This window comes from Scyliorhinus torazame, chromosome 12 (assembly GCF_047496885.1).
Source record: "Scyliorhinus torazame isolate Kashiwa2021f chromosome 12, sScyTor2.1, whole genome shotgun sequence".
In the NCBI taxonomy this organism is placed as follows: Eukaryota; Metazoa; Chordata; class Chondrichthyes; order Carcharhiniformes; family Scyliorhinidae; genus Scyliorhinus; species Scyliorhinus torazame.
In genome coordinates this window covers 66458621-66484991 of record NC_092718.1, presented here as the reverse complement: position 1 = coordinate 66484991, position 26371 = coordinate 66458621, and the positions used below count along the sequence as shown (strand labels likewise).

General features: G+C 47.4%; 1 protein-coding gene across 2 annotated transcripts in view; it reads right to left on the bottom strand.

Moving 5' to 3' along the window:
• Positions 1-25486, bottom strand: part of plekho2 (pleckstrin homology domain containing, family O member 2) — an 82570-nt gene extending 57084 nt beyond the window's left edge. For both annotated transcript variants that reach the window (XM_072468814.1, XM_072468815.1), the window contains exons 1-3: positions 25382-25486; positions 25165-25290; positions 23554-23673 (exon numbers count right to left, since the gene is read on the bottom strand). In XM_072468814.1, the coding sequence (XP_072324915.1) occupies positions 23554-23673; positions 25165-25290; positions 25382-25390 (255 nt within the window). In that variant the 5' untranslated portion in view covers positions 25391-25486. The remainder of the gene's footprint in view (positions 1-23553; positions 23674-25164; positions 25291-25381) is intronic.
• Between the last annotated feature and the right edge of the window lie 885 nt (positions 25487-26371).

Below are 26371 nucleotides of genomic sequence, written 5' to 3'. Positions count from 1 at the left end.
AATCAACTTGTATAAAGAAACTCATGCTGAAGGGGGACTCTGCAATAAAATAAACGGGGACAGTTTACTCTGGGCAAACACTTTCTTGCTTTTTATTGCCTCTAGGTTTATTTGTAGAATATCCGCTAGGTAACTGCAGCAAGCACTTAAGAGTACAGGTAAAATCAGTAAAGGCACATTCTTTCACAGCACAATGAACAACAACTTGCATTTATATAGCACCTTTGCCATTATGAAGCATCCCTCGGCGCTTCAAACGAGTAGCAATGAAATCAAATGTGGCGCTGAGCCACATGAGGAGACATTAGGTCAGATTGGCCAAAAGCTTGGTCCAAGAGGAGGAAGTAAGAAGTCGTACAACACCAGGTTAAAGTCCAACAGGTTTATTTCGAATCACTAACTTTCGGTGCGCAGCTCCTTCCTCTGGTGAGTCATCTGAGGAAGGAGCAGTGCTCCGAAAGCTAGTGATTCAAAACAAACCTGTTGGACTTTAACCTAGTGTTGTAAGACGTCTTACTGTGCCCACCCCAGTCCAACGCCGGCATCTCTCAAGAGGAGGAATATAAAGGAGGAAAGTGAGGTGGAGAGGTGTGGAGTGGGGGAATTTGACAGCTTAAGAGTCCAGGCTGAAGATATAACCATTAAAATCGGGGCTGCACAAAGAGGCTAGAGTTCGAGCAGAATTGGGTATGTCAGAGGGTTGTGGGGCTGAAGGAAATTATGGGGACGGGGGTGCGGTGGAAGTCAACAAGCACAAGGGTGGCTGGGAACATGGGAGTTGCTGCAAGTTAAGACACAGGCATCAGAGTTTTTTATGGCCTGAAGTAACCTAACAGGTTTATTCACAGAGTCACTCACAGAAATAACCAATAAAAAGGTCTTTAGAGGGGAGAGTGAAAATGGAAAAGGAGGGACAGTCGCAATATTGAGAAAGATGCTACTGGCAAGATATCACTACGGCAACATGTAGAATTAAGGAACTGTGCATCAGTATTTACAGCAGAGGAAGGGATCAGCATGCTGGAAATCCCCAAGGAAACTAATGCTGAATCAGCGGCAGGGATTCGCCAACATGACCAAATTAACAGTAATTAAAAAGATAAATGCATTAAAGAGTGTCAAATCCCAGAACCAGCTGGTTTCCATTCCAGGATTTAAAGGAAGTAGGTGGGAAGGCTGCAAATGCCTTCACTATAAGCTTTCAAATTTTTTACAAGTCCTTGAAATCCGAAAATTGTGCATGTCACTGTATTATTTAGGAAAGGTGAGGGGAAAGCAAGTGAGTTACTGGTATAGACCACTTCGCTTAATAGCTATTGTCAAGAAATTACTACAGTCAATAGTATTGAAATCATTGTAAATTGTGAAGAGGACATTGTAGAACTTCAAAAAGACAGACAAGTTGGTGGTGTGGGCAGGTAGGTGGCAGATGAAGTTCAATGCGGAGAAGTGTGAGGTGATGCATTTTGGAAGAAAGAACATGGAGAGACAATATAAAATAAGGGGTAAAATTTTTAAGGAGATGCAGGAGCAGAGGGACCTGGGTGGTAGATCATTGAAGGTGGCAAGACAGGTGGAGAGAGCAGGTAATAACACATTTGGTATTCTAGGCCTTATTAATAGGGGCAGAGAGAGAGAGGAGCTTATGCTAGACCTCAGCTGGAATATTGTGTACAGTTCTGGGTGCCACACTACAGTATGTGAATGTGTTGGAGAGAGTGTGGGGCAGGTTTACAAGAATGGTTCCAGAGATGGGAAACTTCAGTTATGAGGAGAGGTTGGGACCGTTCTCTTCAGAGAGAAGAAGGCTAAGAGGAGATTTGATAGAGATGTTCAAAATCATGAGGGCAATGGACTGAGTGGATGGGGAGAAACTGTTCCCGCTCGGAAAAGGATCAGGAACGAGAGAGAACAGACTGAAAGTGATTTGCAAAAGAAGCAAACGTGATATGAGAAAAAAAAATCACATGAATGGTTTGGGTCTGGAATGCAGTGCCTGGAAGTGTGGTGGAGGCAGGTTTAATCGAGGCATTCAAGAGGGCATTAGATGATCACTTGAATATAAACAATGTGCAGGGGTACAGGGAGAAGACGGGGTATGCACAAAGTGATGATGCTTGTTTGGAGAATTGTATAGACATGATAGGCCAAATGGCCTCTCTCTGTACCAGTAACAATTCTGTGAATCATTACGGTCAGGGTGCCTGAACAGCTTGAAACTGTTCAGAGAGCTCATGTGGATTTGTAAAGAGTAGTTCACGTCGAACAAAACTGATTGAATTTTTTGAAGAGGTAACTAAAATAGTGGAGAGATAATGCATAAGGATATCACATTGCCTTCCAGAAGTGTTGATAAGTTATTATTGATATTGGTTGACGTTGAGCCCATGAAATCAAAGGCAGATTATTGACATGGTTAGGAAATTGGCTGAGGCGCAGAAGACAGAGCAGGAATAATCTCACTGCCAGATGTGACTAGTGTTCTCCCACGAGGATCTGCATTGAGGCATCAACTACTCGCTGTATTTATTAACAATTTAGATGATGGGATGGACAGTCACACACCCAAATTTGCTGGTGACATAAAGATAGGTGGCATCATAAGTAGCGTAGATGGAAATGTAAAATTACAAAGAGATATTGATTAAGTGAATGGGCAAAACTGTGGCAAATAGATTTCAATGCAGACAAGTTCGGGATCATTCACTTTGGATCTAAAATTAGCAAAACAAAGCAATGGTAAAAAGGCTAGAAATAGAGGTGCAGGATAATTAAGGAAAGCCAGCATGGATTCATTAAAGGAAAATCATGTTTAACTAACTTGCTGGAGTTCTTTTGAGGTGGTAACAGAGAAGGTTGATAAGGGCAATGCTGTTGATGTGGTGTATATGGATTTTCAAAAGGCATTTGATAAAGTGCCACACAATAGACTTGAGCAAAATTCTAGCTCATGGAATAAAAGGGAAAGTGGGCACTTGGATAGGAAATTGACCGAGTGACAGGAAAGAGAGTAGTGGTAAATAGTTGCTTTTCAGATTGGAGGAAGGTTTTTAATGGAGTTCGCCAGTGTTGCTCTTCCTGATATACATTAATGACCTAGATTGTGGCGTTCAGGGCATGATTTCAAAATTTAGAGATGATACGAAGATACGAACATTGTCAACTGTGCTGAGGATAGTCCTGAACTCCAGGTTGGTGGATTGGGCAGACAAAGTGTCAGTTGAAGTTCAATGCAGAGAAGTTCGAGGTGATTCATTTTGGCAGGAAGAATATAGAGAGAGACAGCACAGTTGCACAGTGGTTAGCACTGTTGCTTCACAGTGCCAGGATCCCAGGTTCGACTCCCGGCTTGGGTCACTGTCTGTGCGGAGTCTGCATGTTTTCCCGTGTCTGTGTGGGTTTCCTCCGGGTGCTCCGGTTTCCTCCCACAAGTCCCAAATGACGTGCTGTTCGGTAATTTGGACATTCTGAATTCTCCCTCTGTGTACCTGAACAGGCGTCGGAATGTGGCGACTAGGGGCTTTTCACAGTAACCTCATTGCAGTGTTAATGTTAGCCTACTTGTGACAATAAATATTATTATTAAAGATCATTATTAAATATAAAGGAGGTGCAGGAACAGAGGGACCTTGGTGTATTTGTACATAAGTAATCAAAGGCATGGGACATGTTGAGAGAGCAGTTAATAAAGCATATAGTATCTTAAGTTTTATTAACAGGGACATTGAGTACAAGCGTAAGGAGGTCATGTTGAATTTATATAAGACAGTAGTTAGGGCTCAACTGGAGACTGTATCCACTTCTGGGCAACATACTTGGCGAAGGATGTAGAGACTTTGGAGAGAAGACAGCGCAGGTTAACAAGAATGATTCCAGGGATAATGAACTGTAGCTATGAGGATAGATTGGAGAGGTTGGCACTGTTTTCCATGGAGTAAGAGCTGAGCGGAGACTTGATAAGGGCTGATTAAGATTCCGAGGGACATAGACAGGGTAAATAGTGAGAAAATGTTCCCACTCCAGAATACATCAAGAACTAGAGGTTACAGATTCAAAATAATGCGGACAGGAGTATGAGTGATGTGAGGAAAATGTTTTTCGCAGAGATGGTAGTTGGAGTCTGGAACGAACTTCCTGAGAGGGTGGAGGAGGCAGGTTCGATCGAGGTATTCAAAGGGAATTGGATTGCTATCTGAAAAGATAGGATATGCAAGGCTATGGGGCTAAGGCAGGGGAGTGGGGAGAATGTACTTTCAGAGAGCCAGTGTAGACTCAATGAGCCAAATGGCCTTCTTATTCACTGAAAAGATTTTGCAGTAGCTTTCTCGAAACTATTTCCTCTGCTTGGGGAGTCTAACAATTAAATTAGAAATAGCCCTAACATTCATATCAGGAGTGAAATAAGGCGAGATTTCCACACACAAAGAGTGATAGAAATGTGGAACTCTCTCCCACAAATGGTTAAATCTGAGATTGAGAGATTTTTATTCTTATCCAAAGGTATTAAGGGATGGGGGAGGAAAGGTGGGTAAATAGAGTTACATTGCAAATCAGCCATGATCTCATTGAGTAGTGGTAATACAGAGATCAGATAAGCCATTTGTAAAGGGAAAACAATCATAATGGCAGATTTCAACTTTCACATGGACTGGGGGATACAGAACATCTGTTCTGAGGCAGCAGATGTTTAGAAAGTATTCAAAACAATTCTCTGGAAAAAATATGTTTTCAGCAACCATGGACAACAAATGAGATTGCAGACAAAATCAAGCTGAAACAAAGGACTTGTACAAATGTAAAGAAAAGTAAAAATCCAGTGGGCTGGGAGAGCTATAAGCAACAAAAGGTGTGAAATAAAACAATAAGGGCTACAAAATTAAGACTGTGTCACATAAAACTTGCAAGTAATATCAAGACCAATAGCAAAAGTCTTCAATATAAAAATATTCAGAAAAGTGATTGAAGAGGGGCAGCACGGTGGCGCAGTGGTTAGCATTGCTGCCTCACGGTACTGAGGACCCAGGTTCGATCCCAGTCCCGGGTCACTGTCCGTGTGGGGTTTGCACTTTCTCCCTGTGTCTGCGTGGGTCTCACCCCCACAACCCAAAAAGATATGCAGGGTAGGTGAATTGGCCACGTTAAATTGGCCCTTAATTGGAAAGAAAGAATTGTGTACTCTAAATTTTTTTTTCAAGGAAAAAAAGTGGTTGAAGAAATTGTTACCCATTAAAGACAGATGCAGCTGATTTAGTAATCAACAATAAGGAAATGGCAGACTTGTTCAATTAGTATTTTGAAATAGTTTGCACAGTAGTGCAAGAGGGCAAAATAACAATGACTAAAACTAAATCAAGGGGAGGAATTAATTGGCTGGATTACAATTTTGCAAAATACTGGAGAAAGTAACATGACTTGAAATAGATAAAAAGTTCCAGTACCCAATGGTTTCCACTCCAAGTTACAGAAGATGCAACAGTGAAATTCTAGATGATTTCATGATGACCTTCCAAAATGCTCCCTTGATTCAGAAATCCAGGGTTGGAAATGCCAGTTCTAAAAAAGCTACTAGAAACTACTATTTTTGTAACTGACTGGCATGGTTGTTCAGGGAGTTTCCACGGATGTTCTCTATTTAGATTTGCAGAAGGCATTTGATAAGCTACAAAAGATTAGGAGCAAAAATTATACCACTTAGATCCGGAAAAAATCTTATGACATGGTTGGGAACTGTTTGGGAACTGGAAAACAGAGAGAAGGGATAAGGTGTATCTATTATTATTGCCGGAATGTGCCAACTGGTTTACTCCTATTGGTACAGGAGCTATATTTATCAATAACTTGGATAAAGGAATAGAGTGTTGTGTATTCAAGTTCGCAACTGGGGGTGAAAAACGGCATAAAACTGAATAAAGAGTATTCCAGAAATAAGGTGTCAGATGGGGGAAATGTGAGGCAGACTTGAATGGGTTTCGAGTGCATGTACACAAAAGCATGGTTCTGGATCATTAACAGCAAATCGTCACATTATAGTGGAAATAACAAAGACCTGACTCAAAGATTGGAGAGGAATTGGCAGTCAATTATGGCTATAGAATCATAGAATTTACAGTGCAGGAGGCAATTCAGCTCATCGAATCTGCACCGGCCCTATTTAAGCCCACACCTCCACCCTATCAACCCCACCTCATGTTTTGGACAGTAAGGGGCAATTTAGCATGGCCAATCCACCTAACCTGCATATCTTTGGACTGTGGGAGGAGACCGAAGCACCCGGAGGAAACCCACGCAGACACAGTGGAGAACGTGCAAACTCCAAAAAGCCAGTCACCCGCGGAAAAATTGAACCCAGGACCCTGGAGCTGTGAGGCAGCAGTGCTAACTACTATGCCACCGTGCCGTTATAGAGTATTCAGGAAAGATAAGGGAGGAAGAAAAAAGTGGCAGCAATATTGGTCAAAAACACTGGGAGGATAAAAGGGAATATTCCACCCAAATGTTGGCTCAGGAGAGAGAAGTGGTGTGCAGTGCACTGCTGGCTTATCCTGCCATGTTTTCAAACACTTGAAAAAAAAACACCAGAGGTATGGATGGGATGGGGCTGGATCACGAAAAGTGACCTCAGCACAATGGAAGGGGCAGATTGTCAAGTAGCTGATAGAGTAGAGCCAATTAGAATCCAAAAAGATAACTTGTGTGTGGAGACAGACAAGGGTGGCACAGTGGCACACTGGTTAGCATTGGTGCCTCACAGCACCAAGGACCCGGATTCAATTCCGGCCTTGAGTGATTGTCTGTGCGGAGTCTGCACGTTCTTCCCGTTTCTGTGTGGATTTCCCCTGGGTGCTTTGGTTTCCTCCCACAGGCCAATGATATGCGGGTTAGGTGGATTGGCCACGATAAATGCGCGGGGTTACAGGGATAGGGGGGGGATCGGGCCTAGGTAGGGTACTCTTTTGGTGGATGGTCTCCTTCTGCACTGTAGAGAAGCTATGGATTTGCTGTGAGGAAAGGCTTGATAAGTTGGGCTTTATTTCTTTGGAACAAGGAAGGCACAGGGAATATTTAATTGAAGTGTATAAGATTATGAGGAGCCTCGATAGAATGGAGAGGAAGGACATTTTTCTGTTAGCAGATGACATCAATAATCAGGGTGTTTGATCTAAAGTAACTGGTGGAAGAAAGGAGCGGAGTTGAGGAGCAATTTTTTTAACCGTGGGTGGTTGGGAACTCACTGCCTGAAAGGATGGTAGAGGCAAAAGCCCTCAGCATGTTTAAAAAGCACTTGGACACACACTTCAGCTGTAACTTACAGAACTACAGATTAAGAGCTAGATAGTGTGATTAGATCGACTAGTTCTTTCTCAGCTTTCACAGACAGAATAAGCTGAATGGCTTCCTTCTGTGCTGTAAATCTTTGAATGTTTTCACCAGAATTTTCAACTGAAGCAGCACAAATTTCAATGAGTTGAAAAGGAATCGAATCCAGGTGGATTGGAAACAAAAATTATTGGTTAAAAGTTAATTGAACAAAGGGAGGCTTTTAATGAAAGAGATTGTTTAGACTAGACAGATCCCCTTGAGGAAGGTGGATATCTGAAGCTAGAGCACCCTGAATGACTGAAGGTGCAGACATTAAAGCAAAACAGAATGTTCATGACAAATGCCAGATTTATAATACAGCAGAGAACCAAACAAGAGTATTGAAAGTACAGGGAGAACTGAAATAGGAAATAAGAGGGGGAAAAGAGAATGAATGAGAATAAATTAGCGAGTAGCATAAAAAGGAACTCAAATAGTAAAAGGAAGGTTGGAGTCAATTCGAATCCAAAAGTGAAGGATCTGACCACAATCATCCAATCGTTTTTAGATATGTAATAAGGGGCTGTTTAGCACAGGGCTAAATCGCTGGCTTTGAAAGCAGACCAAGGCAGGCCAGCAGCACGGTTCAATTCCCGTAACAGCCTCCCCGAACAGGCGCCAGAATGTGGCTACTAGGGGCTTTTCACAGTAACTTCATTGAAGCCTACTTGTGACAACAAGCGATATTCATTTCATTTCATTTATTTCATATGTGAGTAGTGCCACAAGGCTGAAAGATTGAAAACATTATACCCCTGTTCAAAAGAGGGGAAATGGATAAACTCAACAACAACGTGGACAGCCTTACACCAGTGGTGGGGAAAGCTCCCCAAGACCAGCGCGGAAAACAAAATGAATGGTCACTTGGGAAAATACGGGTTAATAGGTAACGGTCCGTACAGATTTATGAAAGGCAAATCCTGTCTGACAAACTTGATCAAGTTATTTGATAAAGTAACCGAGGATTGATGAGGGCAGTACAGTTGATGTAGTGTATATCGGTTTTCGAGGCATTTGACAAAGTACAACATATTGGGCTTGCGAGCAAAATTGAAACTCATGGGATAAAAGGGGCAAAAACAGCATGGATACTAACCTGGCTGAGACACAGTCATGGAAAGCTCTTGTACTTCAGACTGGAGGGAAGTATACATATTATTGACCAGGAGGTGGATGTACAAATTAGAATGGAATAAACAGTGTCTAGGCTAGCATCAGATGTCAGGACGACATCAATTGACTGATGATGTGGGCAGAAACACATTACATTTAATTCTGAAAAATATGAACTGATTTATTCTTGGAAGGATGAGGAGAGGCAATGCGAACTAAATGGTCAATTTTAAAGGAGGCACTGGGAATAGAGGTTCCTGGGGGTGTATGAACAGAAATTGTTGAAGGTAGGAGGAGAAGTTGAGAAGACTGTTTAAAAAAAGCACAGCGGACTCTGAGATTTACAAACAGATACAGAGTATAAATAGCAAGGAAGCTATTGTAAATCTTTGTAAAACACTGGTTCACCCTCAGCTGGAGGACTATATCTAATGTTGGGACTGCATTTTAGAGAGATTGTCAAGGCTTTAGAGAGCCTGCAGAGCTTCCAGAGATTTACTGGAATGAAAGACTTCAGCTGTTGAGAGAGAGAGAGAGAGAGGAGAGAGAGAGAGGCTGAAGAAACGGGTTGTTCTTAGAACAGAGAAGACTTGGGGTTGTTCGCAATCATTTTTTTTTTTTTTTTAATTTTTTAAAAATATTTTATTGAAAATTTTTGGTCAACCAACACAGTACATTGTGCATCCTTTACACAATATTATAACAACACAAATAACAATGACCTATTTTATAAACAGAAAATGAATAAATAATAAATAACAAAAATGAAAACTAACCCTAATTGGCAACTGCCTTATCACAAGTAACACTCTCCAAAAATATAATTTAACAGTCCAATATATAATTATCTGTAGCAACGACCTATACATATTATACAGTATATATTAACAACCCTGAGAGTCCTTCTGGTTCCTCCTCCCCCCCACCCCTCCCTCCCCCGATCCTGGGCTGCTGCTGCTGCCTTCTTTTTTCCATTCCATCTATCTTTCTGCGAGGTATTCGACGAACGGTTGCCACCGCCTGGTGAACCCTTGAGCCGACCCCCTTAGAACAAACTTAATCCGCTCTAGCTTTATAAACCCTGCCATGTCATTTATCCAGGTCTCCAACCCCGGGGGCTTGGCTTCTTTCCACATTAGCAATATCCTGCGCCGGGCTACTAGGGACGCAAAGGCCAAAACATCGGCCTCTCTCGCCTCCTGCACTCCCGGCTCTTGTGCAACCCCAAATATAGCCAACCCCCAGCTTGGTTCGACCCGGACCCCCACTACTTTTGAAAGCACCTTTGTCACCCCCATCCAAAACCCCTGTAGTGCCGGGCATGACCAAAACATATGGGTATGATTCGCTGGGCTTCTCGAGCACCTCGCACACCTATCCTCCACCCCAAAAAATTTACTGAGCCGTGCTCCAGTCATATGCGCCCTGTGTAATACCTTAAACTGAATCAGGCTTAGCCTGGCACGCGAGGACGACGAGTTTACCCTGCTTAGGGCATCTGCCCACAGCCCCTCCTCGATCTCCTCCCCCAGCTCTTCTTCCCATTCCCCTTTTAGTTCATCTACCATAGTCTCCCCTTCGTCCCTTATTTCCCTATATATATCTGACACCTTACCATCCCCCACCCATGTCTTTGAGATCACTCTGTCCTGCACCTCTTGTGTCGGGAGCTGCGGGAATTCCCTCACCTGTTGCCTCGCAAAAGCCCTCAGTTGCATATACCTGAATGCATTCCCTTGGGGCAACCCATATTTCTCGGTCAGCGCTCCCAGACTCGCGAACTTCCCATCCACAAACAGATCTTTCAGTTGCGTTATTCCTGCTCTTTGCCACATTCCATATCCCCCATCCATTCCCCCCAGGGCAAACCTATGGTTGTTTCTTATCGGGGACCCCCCCAAGGCTCCAGTCTTTCCCCTATGCCATCTCCACTGTCCCCAAATCTTCAGTGTAGCCACCACCGCCGGGCTTGTGGTGTAGTTCCTCGGTGAGAACGGCAATGGAGCTGTCACCACAGCCTGTAGGCTAGGCCCCCTACAGGACGCCCTCTCTAATCTCTCCCACGCCGCTCCCTCCTCCTCTCCCATCCACTTACTCACCATTGAAATATTAGCGGCCCAATAATACTCACTTAGGCTCGGTAGTGCCAGCCCCCCCCCATCCCTGCTACGCTGTAAGAATCCCTTCCTCACTCTCGGGGTCTTCCCGGCCCACACAAAACCCATGATGCTCTTTTCAATCCTCTTAAAAAAAGCCTTCGTGATCACCACCGGGAGGCACAGAAACACAAGGAGGAATCTCGGGAGGACCACCATCTTGACCGCCTGCACCCTCCCTGCCAGTGACAGGGATACCATATCCCATCTCTTGAAATCCTCCTCCATTTGTTCCACCAACCGCGTTAAATTTAACCTATGCAATGTGCCCCAATTCTTGGCTATCTGGATCCCCAGGTAACCAAAGTCCCTTGTTACCTTCCTCAACGGTAGGTCCTCTATTTCTCTACTCTGCTCCCCTGGATGCACCACAAACAACTCACTTTTCCCCATGTTCAATTTATACCCTGAAAAATCCCCAAACTCCCCAAGTATCCGCATTATTTCTGGCATCCCCTCCGCCGGGTCTGCCACATGTAGTAACAAATCGTCCGCATACAAAGATACCCGGTGTTCTTCTCCTCCTCTAAGTACTCCCCTCCACTTCTTGGAACCCCTCAACGCTATCGCCAGGGGCTCAATCGCCAGTGCAAACAATAATGGGGACAGAGGGCATCCCTGCCTTGTCCCTCTATGGAGCCGAAAATATGCAGATCCCCGTCCATTCGTGACCACGCTCGCCATCAGGGCCCTATACAACAGCTGTACCCATCTAACATACCCCTCTCCAAAACCAAATCTCCTCAACACCTCCCACAAATAATCCCACTCCACTCTATCAAATGCTTTCTCGGCATCCATCGCCACTACTATCTCCGTTTCCCCCTCTGGTGGGGGCATCATCATTACCCCTAACAGCCTCCGTATATTCGTGTTCAGCTGTCTCCCCTTCACAAACCCAGTTTGGTCCTCGTGGACCACCCCCGGGACACATTCCTCTATTCTCATTGCCATTACCTTGGCCAGGATCTTGGCATCTACATTTAGGAGGGAAATAGGTCTATAGGACCTGCATTGTAGCGGGTCCTTTTCCTTCTTTAAGAGAAGCGATATCGTTGCTTCAGACATAGTCGGGGGCAGTTGTCCCCTTTCCTTTGCCTCATTAAAGGTCCTCGTCAATACCGGGGCAAGCAAGTCCACATATTTTCTATAGAATTCGACCGGGAATCCATCTGGTCCCGGGGCTTTTCCCGCCTGCATGCTCCTAATTCCTTTCACCACTTCTTCTACCTCGATCTGTGCTCCCAGTCCCACCCTTTCCTGCTCTTCCACCTTGGGAAATTCCAGCCGATCCAAAAAGCCCATCATTCTCTCCCTCCCATCCGGGGGTTGAGCTTCATATAATTTTTTATAAAATGTCTTGAGCACTCCATTCACTCTCTCCGCTCCCCGCTCCATCTCTCCTTCCTCATCCCTCACTCCCCCTATTTCCCTCGCTGCTCCCCTTTTCCTCAATTGGTGTGCCAGCAACCTGCTCGCCTTCTCCCCATATTCGTACTGTACACCCTGTGCCTTCCTCCATTGTGCCTCTGCAGTGCCCGTAGTCAGCAAGTCAAATTCTACATGTAGCCTTTGCCTTTCCCTGTACAGTCCCTCCTCCGGTGCTTCCGCATATTTTCTGTCCACCCTCAAAAGTTCTTGCAGCAACCGCTCCCGTTCCTTACTCTCCTGCTTCACTTTATGTGCCCTTATTGATATCAGCTCCCCTCTAACCACCGCCTTCAGCGCCTCCCAGACCACTCCCACCTGGACCTCCCCATTATCATTGAGTTCCAAGTACTTTTCAATGCACCCCCTCACCCTTAGACACACACCCTCATCTGCCATTAGTCCCATGTCCATTTTCCAGGGTGGGCGCCCTCCTGTTTCCTCCCCTATCTCCAAGTCTACCCAGTGTGGAGCGTGATCCGAAATGGCTATAGCCGTATACTCCGTTCCCCTCACCTTCGGGATCAACGCCCTTCCCAGCACAAAAAAGTCTATTCGCGAGTAGACTTTATGGACATAGGAGAAAAACGAGAACTCCTTACTCCTAGGTCTGCTAAATCTCCACGGGTCTACACCTCCCATCTGCTCCATAAAATCTTTCAGTACCTTGGCTGCTGCCGGCCTCCTTCCAGTCCTCGACTTCGACCTATCCAGCCCTGGTTCCAACACCGTATTAAAATCTCCCCCCATTATCAGCTTTCCCATCTCTAGGTCCGGAATGTGTCCTAGCATCCGCCTCATAAAATTGGCATCATCCCAGTTCGGGGCATATACGTTTACCAAAACCACCGTCTCCCCCTGTAGTTTGCCACTCACCATCACGTATCTGCCCCCGTTATCCGCCACTATAGTCTTTGCCTCGAACATTACCCGCTTCCCCACTAATATAGCCACCCCCTTGTTTTTCGCATCTAGCCCCGAATGGAACACCTGCCCCACCCATCCTTTGCGTAGCCTAACCTGGTCTATCAGTTTCAGGTGCGTTTCCTGTAACATAACCACATCTGCCTTAAGTTTCTTAAGGTGTGCGAGTACCCGTGCCCTCTTTATCGGCCCGTTCAGCCCTCTCACGTTCCACGTGATCAGCCGGGTTGGGGGGCTTCCTACCCCCCCCTTGTCGATTAGCCATCCCCTTTTTCCAGCTCCTCACCCGGTTCCCACGCAGCTGTATCTCCCCCAGGCGGTGCCCCCCCGCCCATCCCCTCCCATACCAGCTCCCCCCTCTCCCCAGCAGCAGCAACCCAGTAATTCCCCCTTCCCCCCCCCCGCTAGATCCCCCGCTAGCGTAATTACTCCCCCCATGTTGCTCCCAGAAGTCAGCAAACTCTGGCCGACCTCGGCTTCCCCCCGTGACCTCGGCTCGCACCGTGCAACGCCCCTTCCTTCCTGCTTCTCTATTCCCGCCATGATTATCATAGCGCGGGAACCAAGCCCGCGCTTCTCCCTTGGCCCCGCCCCCAATGGCCAACGCCCCATCTCCTCCACCTCCCCTCCTCCCCCATCACCACCTGTGGAAGAGCGAAAAGTTACCACATCGCAGGATTAGTGCATAAAACTCCTCTTTCCCCCATTTTTAACCCCCCTCTTCGCCCCCCACATTCGCCCCACCACTTTGTTCAAACGTTCTTTTTAATAACCCGCTCATTCCAGTTTTTCTTCCACAATAAAAGTCCACGCTTCATCCGCCGTCTCAAAGTAGTGGTGCCTCCCTCGATATGTGGCCCACAGTCTTGCCGGTTGCAGCATTCCAAATTTTATCTTCTTTTTATGAAGCACCGCCTTGGCCTGATTAAAGCTCGCCCTCCTTCTCGCCACCTCCGCACTCCAGTCTTGATAAACGCGGATCACCGCGTTCTCCCATTTACCGCTCCGGGTTTTCTTTGCCCATCTAAGGACCATTTCTCTATCCTTAAAACGGAGGAATCTCACCACTATGGCTCTGGGAATTTCTCCTGCTCTCGGTCCTCGCGCCATCACTCGGTATGCTCCCTCCACCTCCAACGGACCCGCCGGGGCCTCCGCTCCCATTAACGAGTGCAGCATCGTGCTCACATATGCCCCGACATCCGCTCCCTCCGCACCTTCAGGAAGACCAAGAATCCTCAGGTTGTTCCTCCTTGCGTTGTTCTCCAGTGCCTCCAACCTTTCCACACATCGTTTCTGATGTGCCTCATGCGTCTCCGTCTTCACCACCAGGCCCTGTATGTCGTCCTCATTCTCGGCTGCCTTTGCCTTCACGACCCGAAGCTCCCGCTCCTGGGTCTTTTGTTCCTCCTTTAGTCCTTCGATCGCCTGTAGTATCGGGGCCAACAGCTCTTTCTTCATTTCCTTTTTGAGCTCTTCCACACAGCATTTCAAGAACTCTTGTTGTTCAGAGCCCCATGTTAAACTGCCACCTTCCGACGCCATCTTGGTTTTTGCTTGCCTTCCTTGCCGCTGTTCTAAAGGATCCACTGCAATCCGGCCACTTTCTCCTCCTTTTTTCATCCGTATCCAGGGGGGATTCCCTTCTGGTTTACCGCACAGTGTTTTTAGCCGTCAAAATTGCCGTTGGGGCTCCTATCAAGAGCCCAAAAGTCCGTTTCACAGGGAGCTGCCGAAACGTGCGACTCAGCTGGTCATCGCCGCACCCGGAAGTCGGTTGTTCGCAATCATGAAGGGTGTCCATAGAGCGCTTTAGAAGAAACTGTGTCCTTCGGCAGAAGGTTCAGTAATCAGAAGACATAGATTTGTATTCAACAGTAACTTTCAGACGATAACTGGATAAATACCTAATGGGGGAAAATGTGCCAGCTGTGGGGAAAGAGAAGGAGGTGCGGCTAATTGGAAAGTTTGTGGTGGGGGTTACGGTAGCCCAGAGGGGACAGTGGTTCTGAGAAGTAAAAGCAAGTTGCCAAATTCCCAGATGACAAGGCTGAAGTCTGTAGAATGTACCAAAGCCATGCAGAGCAGCAACCAACATTCCAGAGAGGACTGTGCGAGACAAGATACAGGTGGCTGGCTGCTGAGGTAGGTGGAGTGTCTACAAGGCAGAGGATGAGAGGATAATATAGATGGCTTTGTTTGTATATTTGTTCATGATGATGTGGTAATGCCACACTATTGCTTCACCCAATTCACCTCAAGAGATTGCTGGTGGGTGACGTCCCTGAGGTATTGTAATCTCGTGAGGCAGGCATCCAGGATGGTGTTAAATAGAAAATTCCAGAAATTCATTGGACAAACAGCGATACACAAAAATATCAGGCTTGTGTGTTACGGGAACTGGGAGCTGATGGTGTTCCCATGTTATATGTATTAGAGTTCTTTAAGGATATAACGAGTAAGGTAAATAAAGGTGAACCTCTGGATGTAGTATACTTGGATTTCCAAAAGGCATTTGATAAAGTGCAAAACAAGAGGTTAATAGGCGAGATAAGGGACATGAAGTTGGGGTAATGAGCATGGATAGAGACCTCATTAAAAGACAGGGAAACAATTAAGGGGCTAAATGGGGCATTTTCAAGTTGACAGTTGTGACTACTGGAGTGGTACACAGATCAGTACAGTGCCTCAGCTATTGACAATCTACATTTCTTCCGGGCGCTCCGGTTTCCTTCCACAGGTCCCAAAACACGTGCTGTTAGGTAATTTGGACATTCTGAATTCTCCCTTTGCGTACAGTAGCACAGTTGCTTCACAGCTCCAGAGTGCCAGGTCCGATTCCCGGCTTGGATCACTGTCTGTGCAGAGTCTGCACGTTCTCCCCGTGTCTGCGTGGGTTTCCTCCAGGTGCTCAGGTTTCCTCCCACAGTCAAAAGATGTGCAGGTTAGGTGATTGGCTATGCTAAATTGCCCCTAGTCTCCAAAAACGGATAAGTGGGGTAACAGGGATAGGGTGGTGTGGGGATAGGGTGGAGGTGTGGGCTTGAGTAGGGTGCTCTTTCCAAGGGCCGGTGCAGACTCGATGGGCCGAATGGCCTCCTTCTGCACTGTAAATTCTATGATCTGTACTCGAACAGGCGCCGGAATGTGGCAACTAGCGGCTTTTCACAGTAACTTCATTGCAGTGTCAATGTAAGCCTACTTGTGACAATAATGATTATTATTATATTGACAATTTAGATGATAATTTATCAATAACCTGCTCACGGATGCTCAGTTTGGGTTACACCAGGGTCACTCAGCTCCTGACCTCAGTACAGCCTTGGTTCAAACATGGACAGAAGAGCTGAACTCCAGAGGTGAGGTGAGAGTGACTGCTCTTGACATCTAGGCAGTATTTGACCGAGTATGGCATCAAGGAGCCCCAACAAAACTGGAGTTAATGGGAAACAGGGGCAAACTCTCCTCTGGTTGGAGTCATACCTGGCATAAAGGAAGATGATTGTGGTTGTTGGGAGTCAGTCTTTGCAGGAGTTCTTCAGGGTAGTATGCTAGGCCCAGCCATCTTCAGCTGCTTCATTTGACCTTCCTTCCAAGATAAGGTCAGATGTTTGCCGATGATTGCACAATGTTCAGCACCATTTACAACTCCTCAAACACTGAAGTAGTCCACATGCAAATGCAACAAGATCTGGACAATACCCAGGCTTGGGCTGACAAGTGGCAAGTAACATTCATGCCACACAAGTGCCAAGCAGTGACCATATCTAATAAGAGAGAATCAAACGATCACCCTTGGCAGTCAATGGCATTACCATCACTGGATCCCCCACTATCAATATCCTGGAGGTTACCATTGACCACAAACTGAACTGGGCTAGCCATATAAATACTGTGGCTACAAAAGTGGGTCAGAGGCTAGGAATCCAGCAGCGAGTAACTCACGTCCTGACCCCTCCAAAGCCTGTCCACCATCTACAAGGCACAAGTCAGGAGTGTGATGGAATACTCCCCACTTGCCTGGATGAGTAGAGCTCCAACAACACTTAAGAAGCTCAACACTATCCAGGAAAAAGCAGCCTCGCTTGATTGGCATCTTTCCACAAACATTCAAACCCTCCACCACCAACGCACAGTAGCAGCAGTGTGTACCATTTACAAGATGCACTGTAGGAACTCGCCAAGGCTCCTTAGGCAGCAACTTCCAAACCCACGACCACTACTACTTAGAAGGACATGGGCAGCAGATACTCGGGAAAACTCACCACTGGAAGTTCCCCTCCAAGTGACTCACCATCCTGATTTGGAAATGTATCGCCATTCCTTCACTGTAACCAGATCAAAATCCTGGAACTCCCTCCCTAACAGCACTGTGGGTGTACCTATACCTCAGGGACTGCAGCGGTTCAAGAAGGCAGCTCACCACTACCTTCTGAAGGGCAATTCGGGATGGCAACAAATGCTGGCCTAGCCAGTGAAGCCCTCGTCGCATAAAAATAAATTTTTAAAAATATGAAGAGACAGAGGCTAACATATCTCACTTTCAGGATGATACAAAGTTAAATGGAAATGTAAGTTGTGAAGAGGATGTAGAGAGGCTGTAAAGACATGCAGACAGATTAGTTGAATGCACAACAAAGTGGAAGCGGGAAAGGAATGTGTGGAAGTCTATATTCATTGGTCGTAGAAATACAAAAAAGAATCTTTATAAAGGTGGGAAACATGTAAATGCTGATGTTCCGTGAAATTCAGAAAAGGAACCCAGAAAGTTAGCATGCAGGTACAGCAAGCAATTAGAAAAGCAAATTGCATGCTGGTCTTTACTGCAAGGGGAGCGGAGTATAGGAATGAGGAAGTCGTGACACAATAATACCGGGTTTTGAACAGCTACAGCACTGTGTACAGTATTGGCCTCCATATTTAAGGAAGGATATTTCAGCATTGGGGCGGTCCAGCTACGGCTCACTAGACTGGTCCCTGAGATGACAGGGTAGTCCTATGATGAGGCGCTGAACAAATTGGGCTGTTATTCTCCGGAGTTTAGAAGAATGAGAGGTGATCTCATTGAAACAGACAACATTCTGAAGGGGCTTGATAGGGTGGATACTGAAAGGTTGTTTCCATCAGCTGGTGACTAGATAATTGAAGTCACAGTCTCAGTTAAGGAGCCAATCATTAGGACTGAGATGAGGTAAAACTCTTCACTCAAAGGAGTGTGAAACTTTGGAATTCCTCACACCAGAAGGCCGTGGATACGCTATCTTTGACTGGAGTTGGGATAGGCAAATACTTGGGTCTCTCGGGAAACAGGGAGTGGGCAGGAAAGTGGAGGTGAGGTCAAAAATCACCCATGATCGTATTGAGTGGCGAATCAGGCTACCTCTGGAGGTGGCAAATGTCAAAAAAGAAACTGCAGCACCAATGGATGCAACGTCAGCAAAGGTGGAAGTAAGTGGTCACTGATTGATAGCATGCAAGGTGTGAAGCCAGAATCTGGGTCAAAGAGGCTGCCAATGTTTTACACAGTCTGGTCTATACTGAGTAAGTATCTTGGGGGGGGTGGGGGGGGGGGGAGGAGTGATTAGGGAATTGGAGAATGAAGGGGCAGTATGAGGGTGAAGAGTACAGTAAAGGGTGAGGGGCAATGAGGTGGGGAGTTTACAGTCATACCTGGCAAAATTACAGAACTGTTACACCACAGGAGACCTTTCGGCCTTCATGCCTGTGCTACCTCTCTGAAGGAGCCATTCCCCTGCCTACTCTCCATAACCCTGCATATTCTTACTTTTCCATTTCCGTCTTAAAAGCCTTGATTGAATCTGTCTCCATCTCACTCACATGCAGTGCATTCCAGACCTTAACCACTCACTCTAAAAAAAATTCTGTTCATGTCGCTGTTGCTTCTTTTGCAAACTACCTTAACTCTGAGACTTTTTGGTTCTCAATCCTTCCACCAATGGGAATAGTTTCTCCTTATGTGCTCTGTTCAGATCCCTCAATTTTTTGAACATCTCAATCAAATCTCCTTTTAAGCCTTCTCTTCTTCAAGGAAAACAGTTCCAATGTCTCCAATCTATCAACATAACCTGTACCATAGAATCCCTGCAGTGCAGAAGGAGGCCATTCGGCCCATGAGTCTACACACACCGTCTAAAAGAACACTCTACCCAGGCCCATTCCGCTGTCCTATCCCTGTAACCGCACCTAACCAGTGCATCCTTGGACACTAAGGGGCAATCCAGCATGACCAATCCATGACCACCAAGGGAGGAAACCGGAGCACCTGGAGGAAACCCACGCAGACATGGGGGGAAGTGCAAACTCCACACTGTCACCCAAGGCTGGAATTGAACCCTGGTCACTGATGCTGCGAGGCAGCCATGCTAACCATTGTGCCACTGCGTCACTCTTCTGGCATCTCTGCACTTTGTCTAAAGACTTCACATCTTTGCGAAATTGTAGAATTGGAAGCAATACTCCAGCTAAGGCCAAATTAGTGTTTTATATAGGTTTAACAGAACGTCCTTGCACTGATACATTATGCACTTAATAATGAACCTAGAATACTGTCTGCTTTAGTAACCACACTCTCAACCTGGGGTTAACACGTAGTAATAGGTTCCAGCTTCTTCTCCGCTGTTACCAGACTCCTGAATGACCCTCTTATGGACTGAACTGATCTCGCCACACATCTTCTCCACTGAGTAGTACTACACTCCGTATGCTTCACACAATGTCCGTGTCTATGTATTTACTTTGGGTATTTAGTGTATGTCCTGTGTTTTTTCATGTGTGGAATGATCTGTCAGGACTGTACGCAGAACAATACTTTTCACTGTACATGTGACAATAAATCAAATGAAATCAGTCAGTGGTAATGTCACTGGGACCAGTAATCCAGAGACAACCTGGGGAGGGGGGGTTCAAATCCCACCGGGGCATAGTTGCATTACATGAAATCTGGAATTGAAAGTTAGTCCCGGTAATGATTATCGTGAAAAGATAATCGATTTTTGAAAAATCCTGCCAGGTTCACTGGAAATCTGCTGTCCTCCTCTGAACCCAGACCTACATGGACAGCAGTAAATTGAAGGGGTGTAGGTTAGGTTGATCTTAGATTCGGATAAGTGGTTTGCACAACATCGTGGGCCAAAGGGCCTGTACTGTTCTATGTTCTATGTACAGCAATGTGGCTGACTCTACCCTCTGAAATGGCCGAGCCAGCTACTCAGTTCAGGCAATTAGGGATGGGCATCAAATACTGGCCCAGCCAGCGACGCTCAGATCCCATGAAAGAATTTTAAAATTCTGCCACCTGCAATGACTTGTGCATATACACCTAGGTCCCTTTCCTCCCGCACCCCTTTAGGATTGGAACATCTATCCTCATTCTTCATATCAAAAGGAATCACTTCACATTTCACTGCATTCACTTTCATCTGCCACTTGTCAGCCCATTCCACCAACTTGTTTATGTCATTTTGAAATTCTGCAAAACTCCACTACCAACCTTCCTCCAACCTGAAAAACAGTCACTAACCACGACTCTCTGTTTCCTGTCTTTCAACCAATTTCATAACCACGTTGCTGGTGTTCCTTTTATCCCACAAGCTAAAAGTTTGTTTACATGGCTGTTGTGCAACACAGTATCGAATGCCTTTCAGAAGTTCATGTACACAATATCAACAGATATTCTTCTTCTCGACCCTCTTAAGTTACCTCTTCACAACACTCACCGAGTTACTGAAGCATGATTTTCCTTCAATAAGTGATGATTAATTTTGGCCAGAATTAATGTTTCTAGACGTTTTCCCACCACCAAAGTTAAGCTGACTGGCCTTCAATTAGTGAGCTTATCTTTACTCCTTTTTTTGAAAAAGGGTGTAACGTTCTCAGTTCTCCAGTCCTCTGCAGCACCCGGGTCTAAGGGAGACTGGAAAATTATATCAATTTCCACTTTCACCCCGCCCAGTATCTTTGGATGAATCGCATCCAGTCTGCGTGCTTTGTCAACATTTAAGTACAATTATCAATCCCCCTTATCAATTTTAAACTCAAGTGTCTGAATTACTTCCTCTTTCACCATGTCCTGGGTAGCATCATCTTCCTTCAGGAAGACAGACACAAAGTATTGATTTACTACCTCAGTACGTTTCCTCCTCCATGAGTAAATCCCCTGTTTGGTCCCTAATTAGTCCCACTCCTCCTTTTACCACCTTTTCCTTTATGCCTAGTGAAGATTTCTGGATGCTCTCTTATGTTAGCTGCCAGTCTCTTCTCGTCCTCTCTCTTAGATTTTCTTATTTGCTTTTTCACTTGCCCTCTGAATCTTCGATAGCCTGGTTCTCGGTTATATCATCCACCTAACACCTGTCACAATCACACTTTTTCTTTTTCATCTCTACCTCTTTTGTCATTTAGGGAGCACCAGACTTGTGAGTTCCACCTTTCCCCTTCATGGGAATATATCCTGAGTGTACCCAAACTATCTCTCCTTTAAATGCAGACCATTGTTTAGTTACCATTTTCCCTGCCAGACTTTGATTCCGTTTTATCTTGGCATTTTCCCAGTTCATTATTCTTACTCTAGACTGTTCTTTGTCCTTTTCCACATTCAGCCCAAATGATCACTCATCCCTAAATGTTCTCCTACTGACATTTCATCCACGTTACACACCTCATTCCCAAGATCCAATTGGACTGGAAACATACTGTCATGGAAAAATGCTCTTGAATGCGCACTGGAAATTCTTGCCCCTCTCCTGCGCTTCTTTGAGCCACAGGTTCATATTTCCAAATGGCAATCTGTGCCTGTAACTCACCAATCTTATTTACCACACTCCATGCATTCACAAATGTGCACAGTGATCTTGATTTAGACTTTATTATTTTCTCCCTTGCATTTACCCCACCCAATAACTTACCATTTCATATTCCAGTGCTATTAAACTCTTCAAGTATATTGTGCACCTTCCTCTCAAATATTCCTGGTCCTACACTTCTGTCTAGTTAGTTCAAACCCTCTCCAACAGCACTAGGAGTTCATTCCCAGCTCTATCAAGTGCAACCTGTTCAGTCTGTACAGGTCGCATCTTCCCCAGAGTCAATCCCAATGACCCAGGAATCAAAAACCCTCCCTCCCGCACCAACTTATTTGACATACATCAAGCTGTTTTATCTTCCTATTTATACACTTACATGTACATGGCACCAGGGGTAATGAGGTCCTGCTTGCTAATTTCCCACCCATCGCCCTAAATTCTGACTGCTGGGCTACATCGTAGCAATGTGGATCACAACTACTGGCTGTTCACCCCCCCCCTTCCTTCAGGGTGCTCTGCAGTCAGTGGCATCCTTGACCCTGGCACCCAGGAGGCAACACAATATTTTGGTTACATGTCTGCACTCGCAGAAATGCCTGTCCATTCCCCTATCGAATCACTATCGTTCTTCCACCGTTCTTTATGCAGTTGAGCCACATGTGGTGCCATCAAATTGTCTGGGTTGCTCTCGCCAGATGAAGCATCCTTTCTATCAATAGTCAGAAATGAGTGGGATGCACTCAGGGGACTCCTGCACTACCTGTCAGTTTATTATAAGAAGTCTTACAACACCAGGTTAAAGTCCAACAGGTTTGTTTCGATGTCACTAGCTTTCGGAGCGCTGCTCCTTCCTCAGGTGAATGAAGAGGTATGTTCCAGAAACATATATATATAGACAGATTCAAAGATGCCAGACAATGCTTAGAATACGAGCATTAGCAGGTGATTAAATCTTTACAGATCCAGAGATGGGGTAACCCCAGGTTAAAGAGGTGTGAATTGTGTCAAGCCAGGACAGTTGGTAGGATTTCGCAGGCCAGATGGTGGGGGATGAATGTAATGCGACATGAATCCCAGGTCTCGGTTGAGGCCGCACTCATGTGTGCGGAACTTGGCTATAAGTTTCTGCTCGGCGATTCTGAAGGCCGCCTTGGAGAACGCTTACCTGGAGATCAGAGGCTGAATGCCCTTGACTGCTGAAGTGTTCCCTGACTGTTCCCACATCATGTCAGTTTATTGACAGTATGGTGGACACCCAATCCCTCTCTCCATGCATATGCTTAAGATGCAGGGTGACCACATCTATATAAGTGCTATTCCAAACCTCTCAACCTCACGGATGCATCACGCCGCTGACAACTGCTGCTCAAGTTCCAAAACCTGGAACTCGAGCTGATGACACTCCCTGCACAAATGGTTGCCCAAGACACCTGAAGCTTCCCACGTAGTACAGGATGTGCATTCTAGAGGTCGGATCAGCCCTGCCATTACTGCTGGACGATAAAGCTCTCACTTTTGCGAAAAGACATTGCTATTGCCGCTAGAAAACTACTATTGTTAAATTAGCTTACTACCAGACTTAACTTCCTAAATAATCATTTTGCAAAGAAAAATAATCTGCTTGAATAGAGCAGGAAATTGAGTGGAGGGCAGGAGAAGAGGCCAAGAGATTGACGATGAAATCACAGAGGATGAGCAATCATTCCACAACCAAAACACCCCACCTGCCACATTCCCAATGGGTTACTCACCTTTGTTCCTGATCGGCGGATCAGAACCAACCGAAATTGGTTCCTCTTCATCAATCCCCGCTGTTCCTGGCATCGCTGATATTTCCCGAGCTCCACAGTCTCCTCACATTGGGCATCGTCCTGAAACAGCAGGAAATTTACTCAGAGACCAACCTCATGTCCACAATCCCCCCCCCCCAGAGCTCCCCCACCATTACACACGTCATTCCTTCCCGCATCGCCCCCAACCACCCAGTCCCTATATTTCTCCTCACTTTCTTCAGCCTCTTCCTTCCTCCGTTAATCCCTTGCTCCCCACCCCACACCTTCATCTCCGCACCTGCAACCCCCACAATGCCATCACCCCTTCTCCCTGCCACCACCCTCTCCAAAGCTTCCTCCCCACCCTATCGTCCCTCCACCTCCCAACTCCCTGACCCCCTCCATCTCACCGAACCCCCTCCCCTACCACCTACCCCCAAAGTAGTCCACACCCCCACCCACCCCTTCTCAACCCGACTCCATCTCTCTGACCCGGCCTCCATCTCCCTGACCCTCCTCCACCTCCCCTACCCTTCCCCTTCCCGAACCCCGTCCATCTCACCACTCCCCGAACCCCATCCATTTTGACACTCCCCGACCCTCCTCCCATGATCTCCCCGTCCCTCATTCATCGCGACACTCCCTGACCTCTATCCCTCCATCTTCCCGGCCTTCCCCCACACCCCTCCTCAAGTTTCCACCACCCCTACCCCGTCTGACCTTCCCCCGTCTGACCTTCCCCCACCCCCCTCCCATATCTTCCCCCACCCCGACCCTCCCCGATCCCATCCCCACCGCCGAAACTCCCCACTCCCTTCCCGACACCCCACCCTCCTCCCCACCTCCCGATCTCCCCCATCTCCAACCCTCCCATCATCTCCCCATCACCACACCATCATCTCCCCATCCCGCATCATGTTCCCGTCACCAATCTCCCAAACCCCCATCATCTCCTCACCCCCCACATCTCCCGCATCCCCACCCCCATCATCTCCCCATCCCCACCCCCCATCATCTCCCCATCCCCCATCATCTCCCCATCCCCACCCCCCATCATCTCCCCCATCCCCACCCCCCATCATCTCCCCCATCCCCACCCCCCATCATCTCCCCCATCCCCACCCCCCATCATCTCCCCCATCCCCACCCCCCATCATCTCCCCCATCCCCAGCATCTCCCCACCCCCACCCCCCATCATCTCCCCCATCCCCACCCCCCATCATCTCCCCCATCCCCAGCATCTCCCCACCCCCACCCCCCATCATCTCCCCCATCCCCACCCCCCATCATCTCCCCCATCCCCACCCCCCATCATCTCCCCCATCCCCACCCCCCATCATCTCCCCCACCCCCCATCATCTCCCCCATCCCCACCCCCCATCATCTCCCCCATCCCCACCCCCCACCATCTCCCCCATCCCCACCCCCATCATCTCCCCCATCCCCACCCCCACCCCCCATCATCTCCCCCATCCCCAGCTTCTCCCCCATCCCGACCCCCCAGCATTCCCCATCCCCCAGCCCCTCCAACCTCCCCCATCCCCTCCCACTCCCTTATCCGACCCCCTCCATCTGCTCTCCCCCCTTACCTGCTGTAGGAAGATCAGGAGGCGGCCTCTCTGCAGACGGACGAACCGCTCCTTCCAGCCGCCCCCGAACAGTGTTCGGCCGCAGTGCTTGCGGACCCAGCCGGCCCGACCCGGGCTGCCGCCATCCTGGGGAAAGAGAGACAGAGAGTGAGGGGTAAATGCAGCCTGACCGCACCCCCCCCCCGAACCGGACCCTGACCCCCGGAGCCGGACCCACCTCTCCCATGGCAGCGGATCGCTCTGAGCTCCGGCCCAGCGGAGCATCCTGTGAGGGGCGGGAACGGAATCCGAACTCCGTCCCTCCCCGAGAATCAGAGGCGGCTTCCGGGGGGGGGGGGGGGGGGGTAGAGAGAGATATGAGGGGGGGGGGGGGGTAGAGAGAGATATGAGGGGGGTAGAGAGAGATATGAGGGGGGTAGAGAGAGATATGAGGGGGGGGGGGGTAGAGAGAGATATGAGGGGGGGGGGGTAGAGAGAGATATGAGGGGGGGGGGTAGAGAGAGATATGAGGGGGGGGGTAGAGAGAGATATGAGGGGGGGGGGTAGAGAGAGATATGAGGGGGGGGGGTAGAGAGAGATATGAGGGGGGGGTAGAGAGAGATATGAGGGGGGGGGTAGAGAGAGATATGAGGGGGGGGGTAGAGAGAGATATGAGGGGGGGGGTAGAGAGAGATATGAGGGGGGGGTAGAGAGAGATATGAGGGGGGGTAGAGAGAGATATGAGGGGGGTAGAGAGAGATATGAGGGGGGGGGGTAGAGAGAGATATGAGGGGGGGTAGAGAGAGATATGAGGGGGGGGTAGAGAGAGATATGAGGGGGGGTAGAGAGAGATATGAGGGGGGGTAGAGAGAGATATGAGGGGGGGTAGAGAGATATGAGGGGGGGGGTAGAGAGAGATATGAGGGGGGTAGAGAGAGATATGGGGGGGGGTAGAGAGAGATATGAGGGGGGGGTAGAGAGAGATATGAGGGGGGTAGAGAGAGATATGAGGGGGGGTAGAGAGAGATATGAGGGGGGGGTAGAGAGAGATATGAGGAGGGGGGGTACAGAGAGATATGAGGGGGGGTACAGAGAGATATGAGGGGGGGTAGAGAGAGATATGAGGGGGGTAGAGAGAGATATGAGGGGGGGGTAGAGAGAGATATGAGGGGGGGGTAGAGAGAGATATGAGGGGGGTAGAGAGAGATATGAGGGGGGGGTAGAGAGA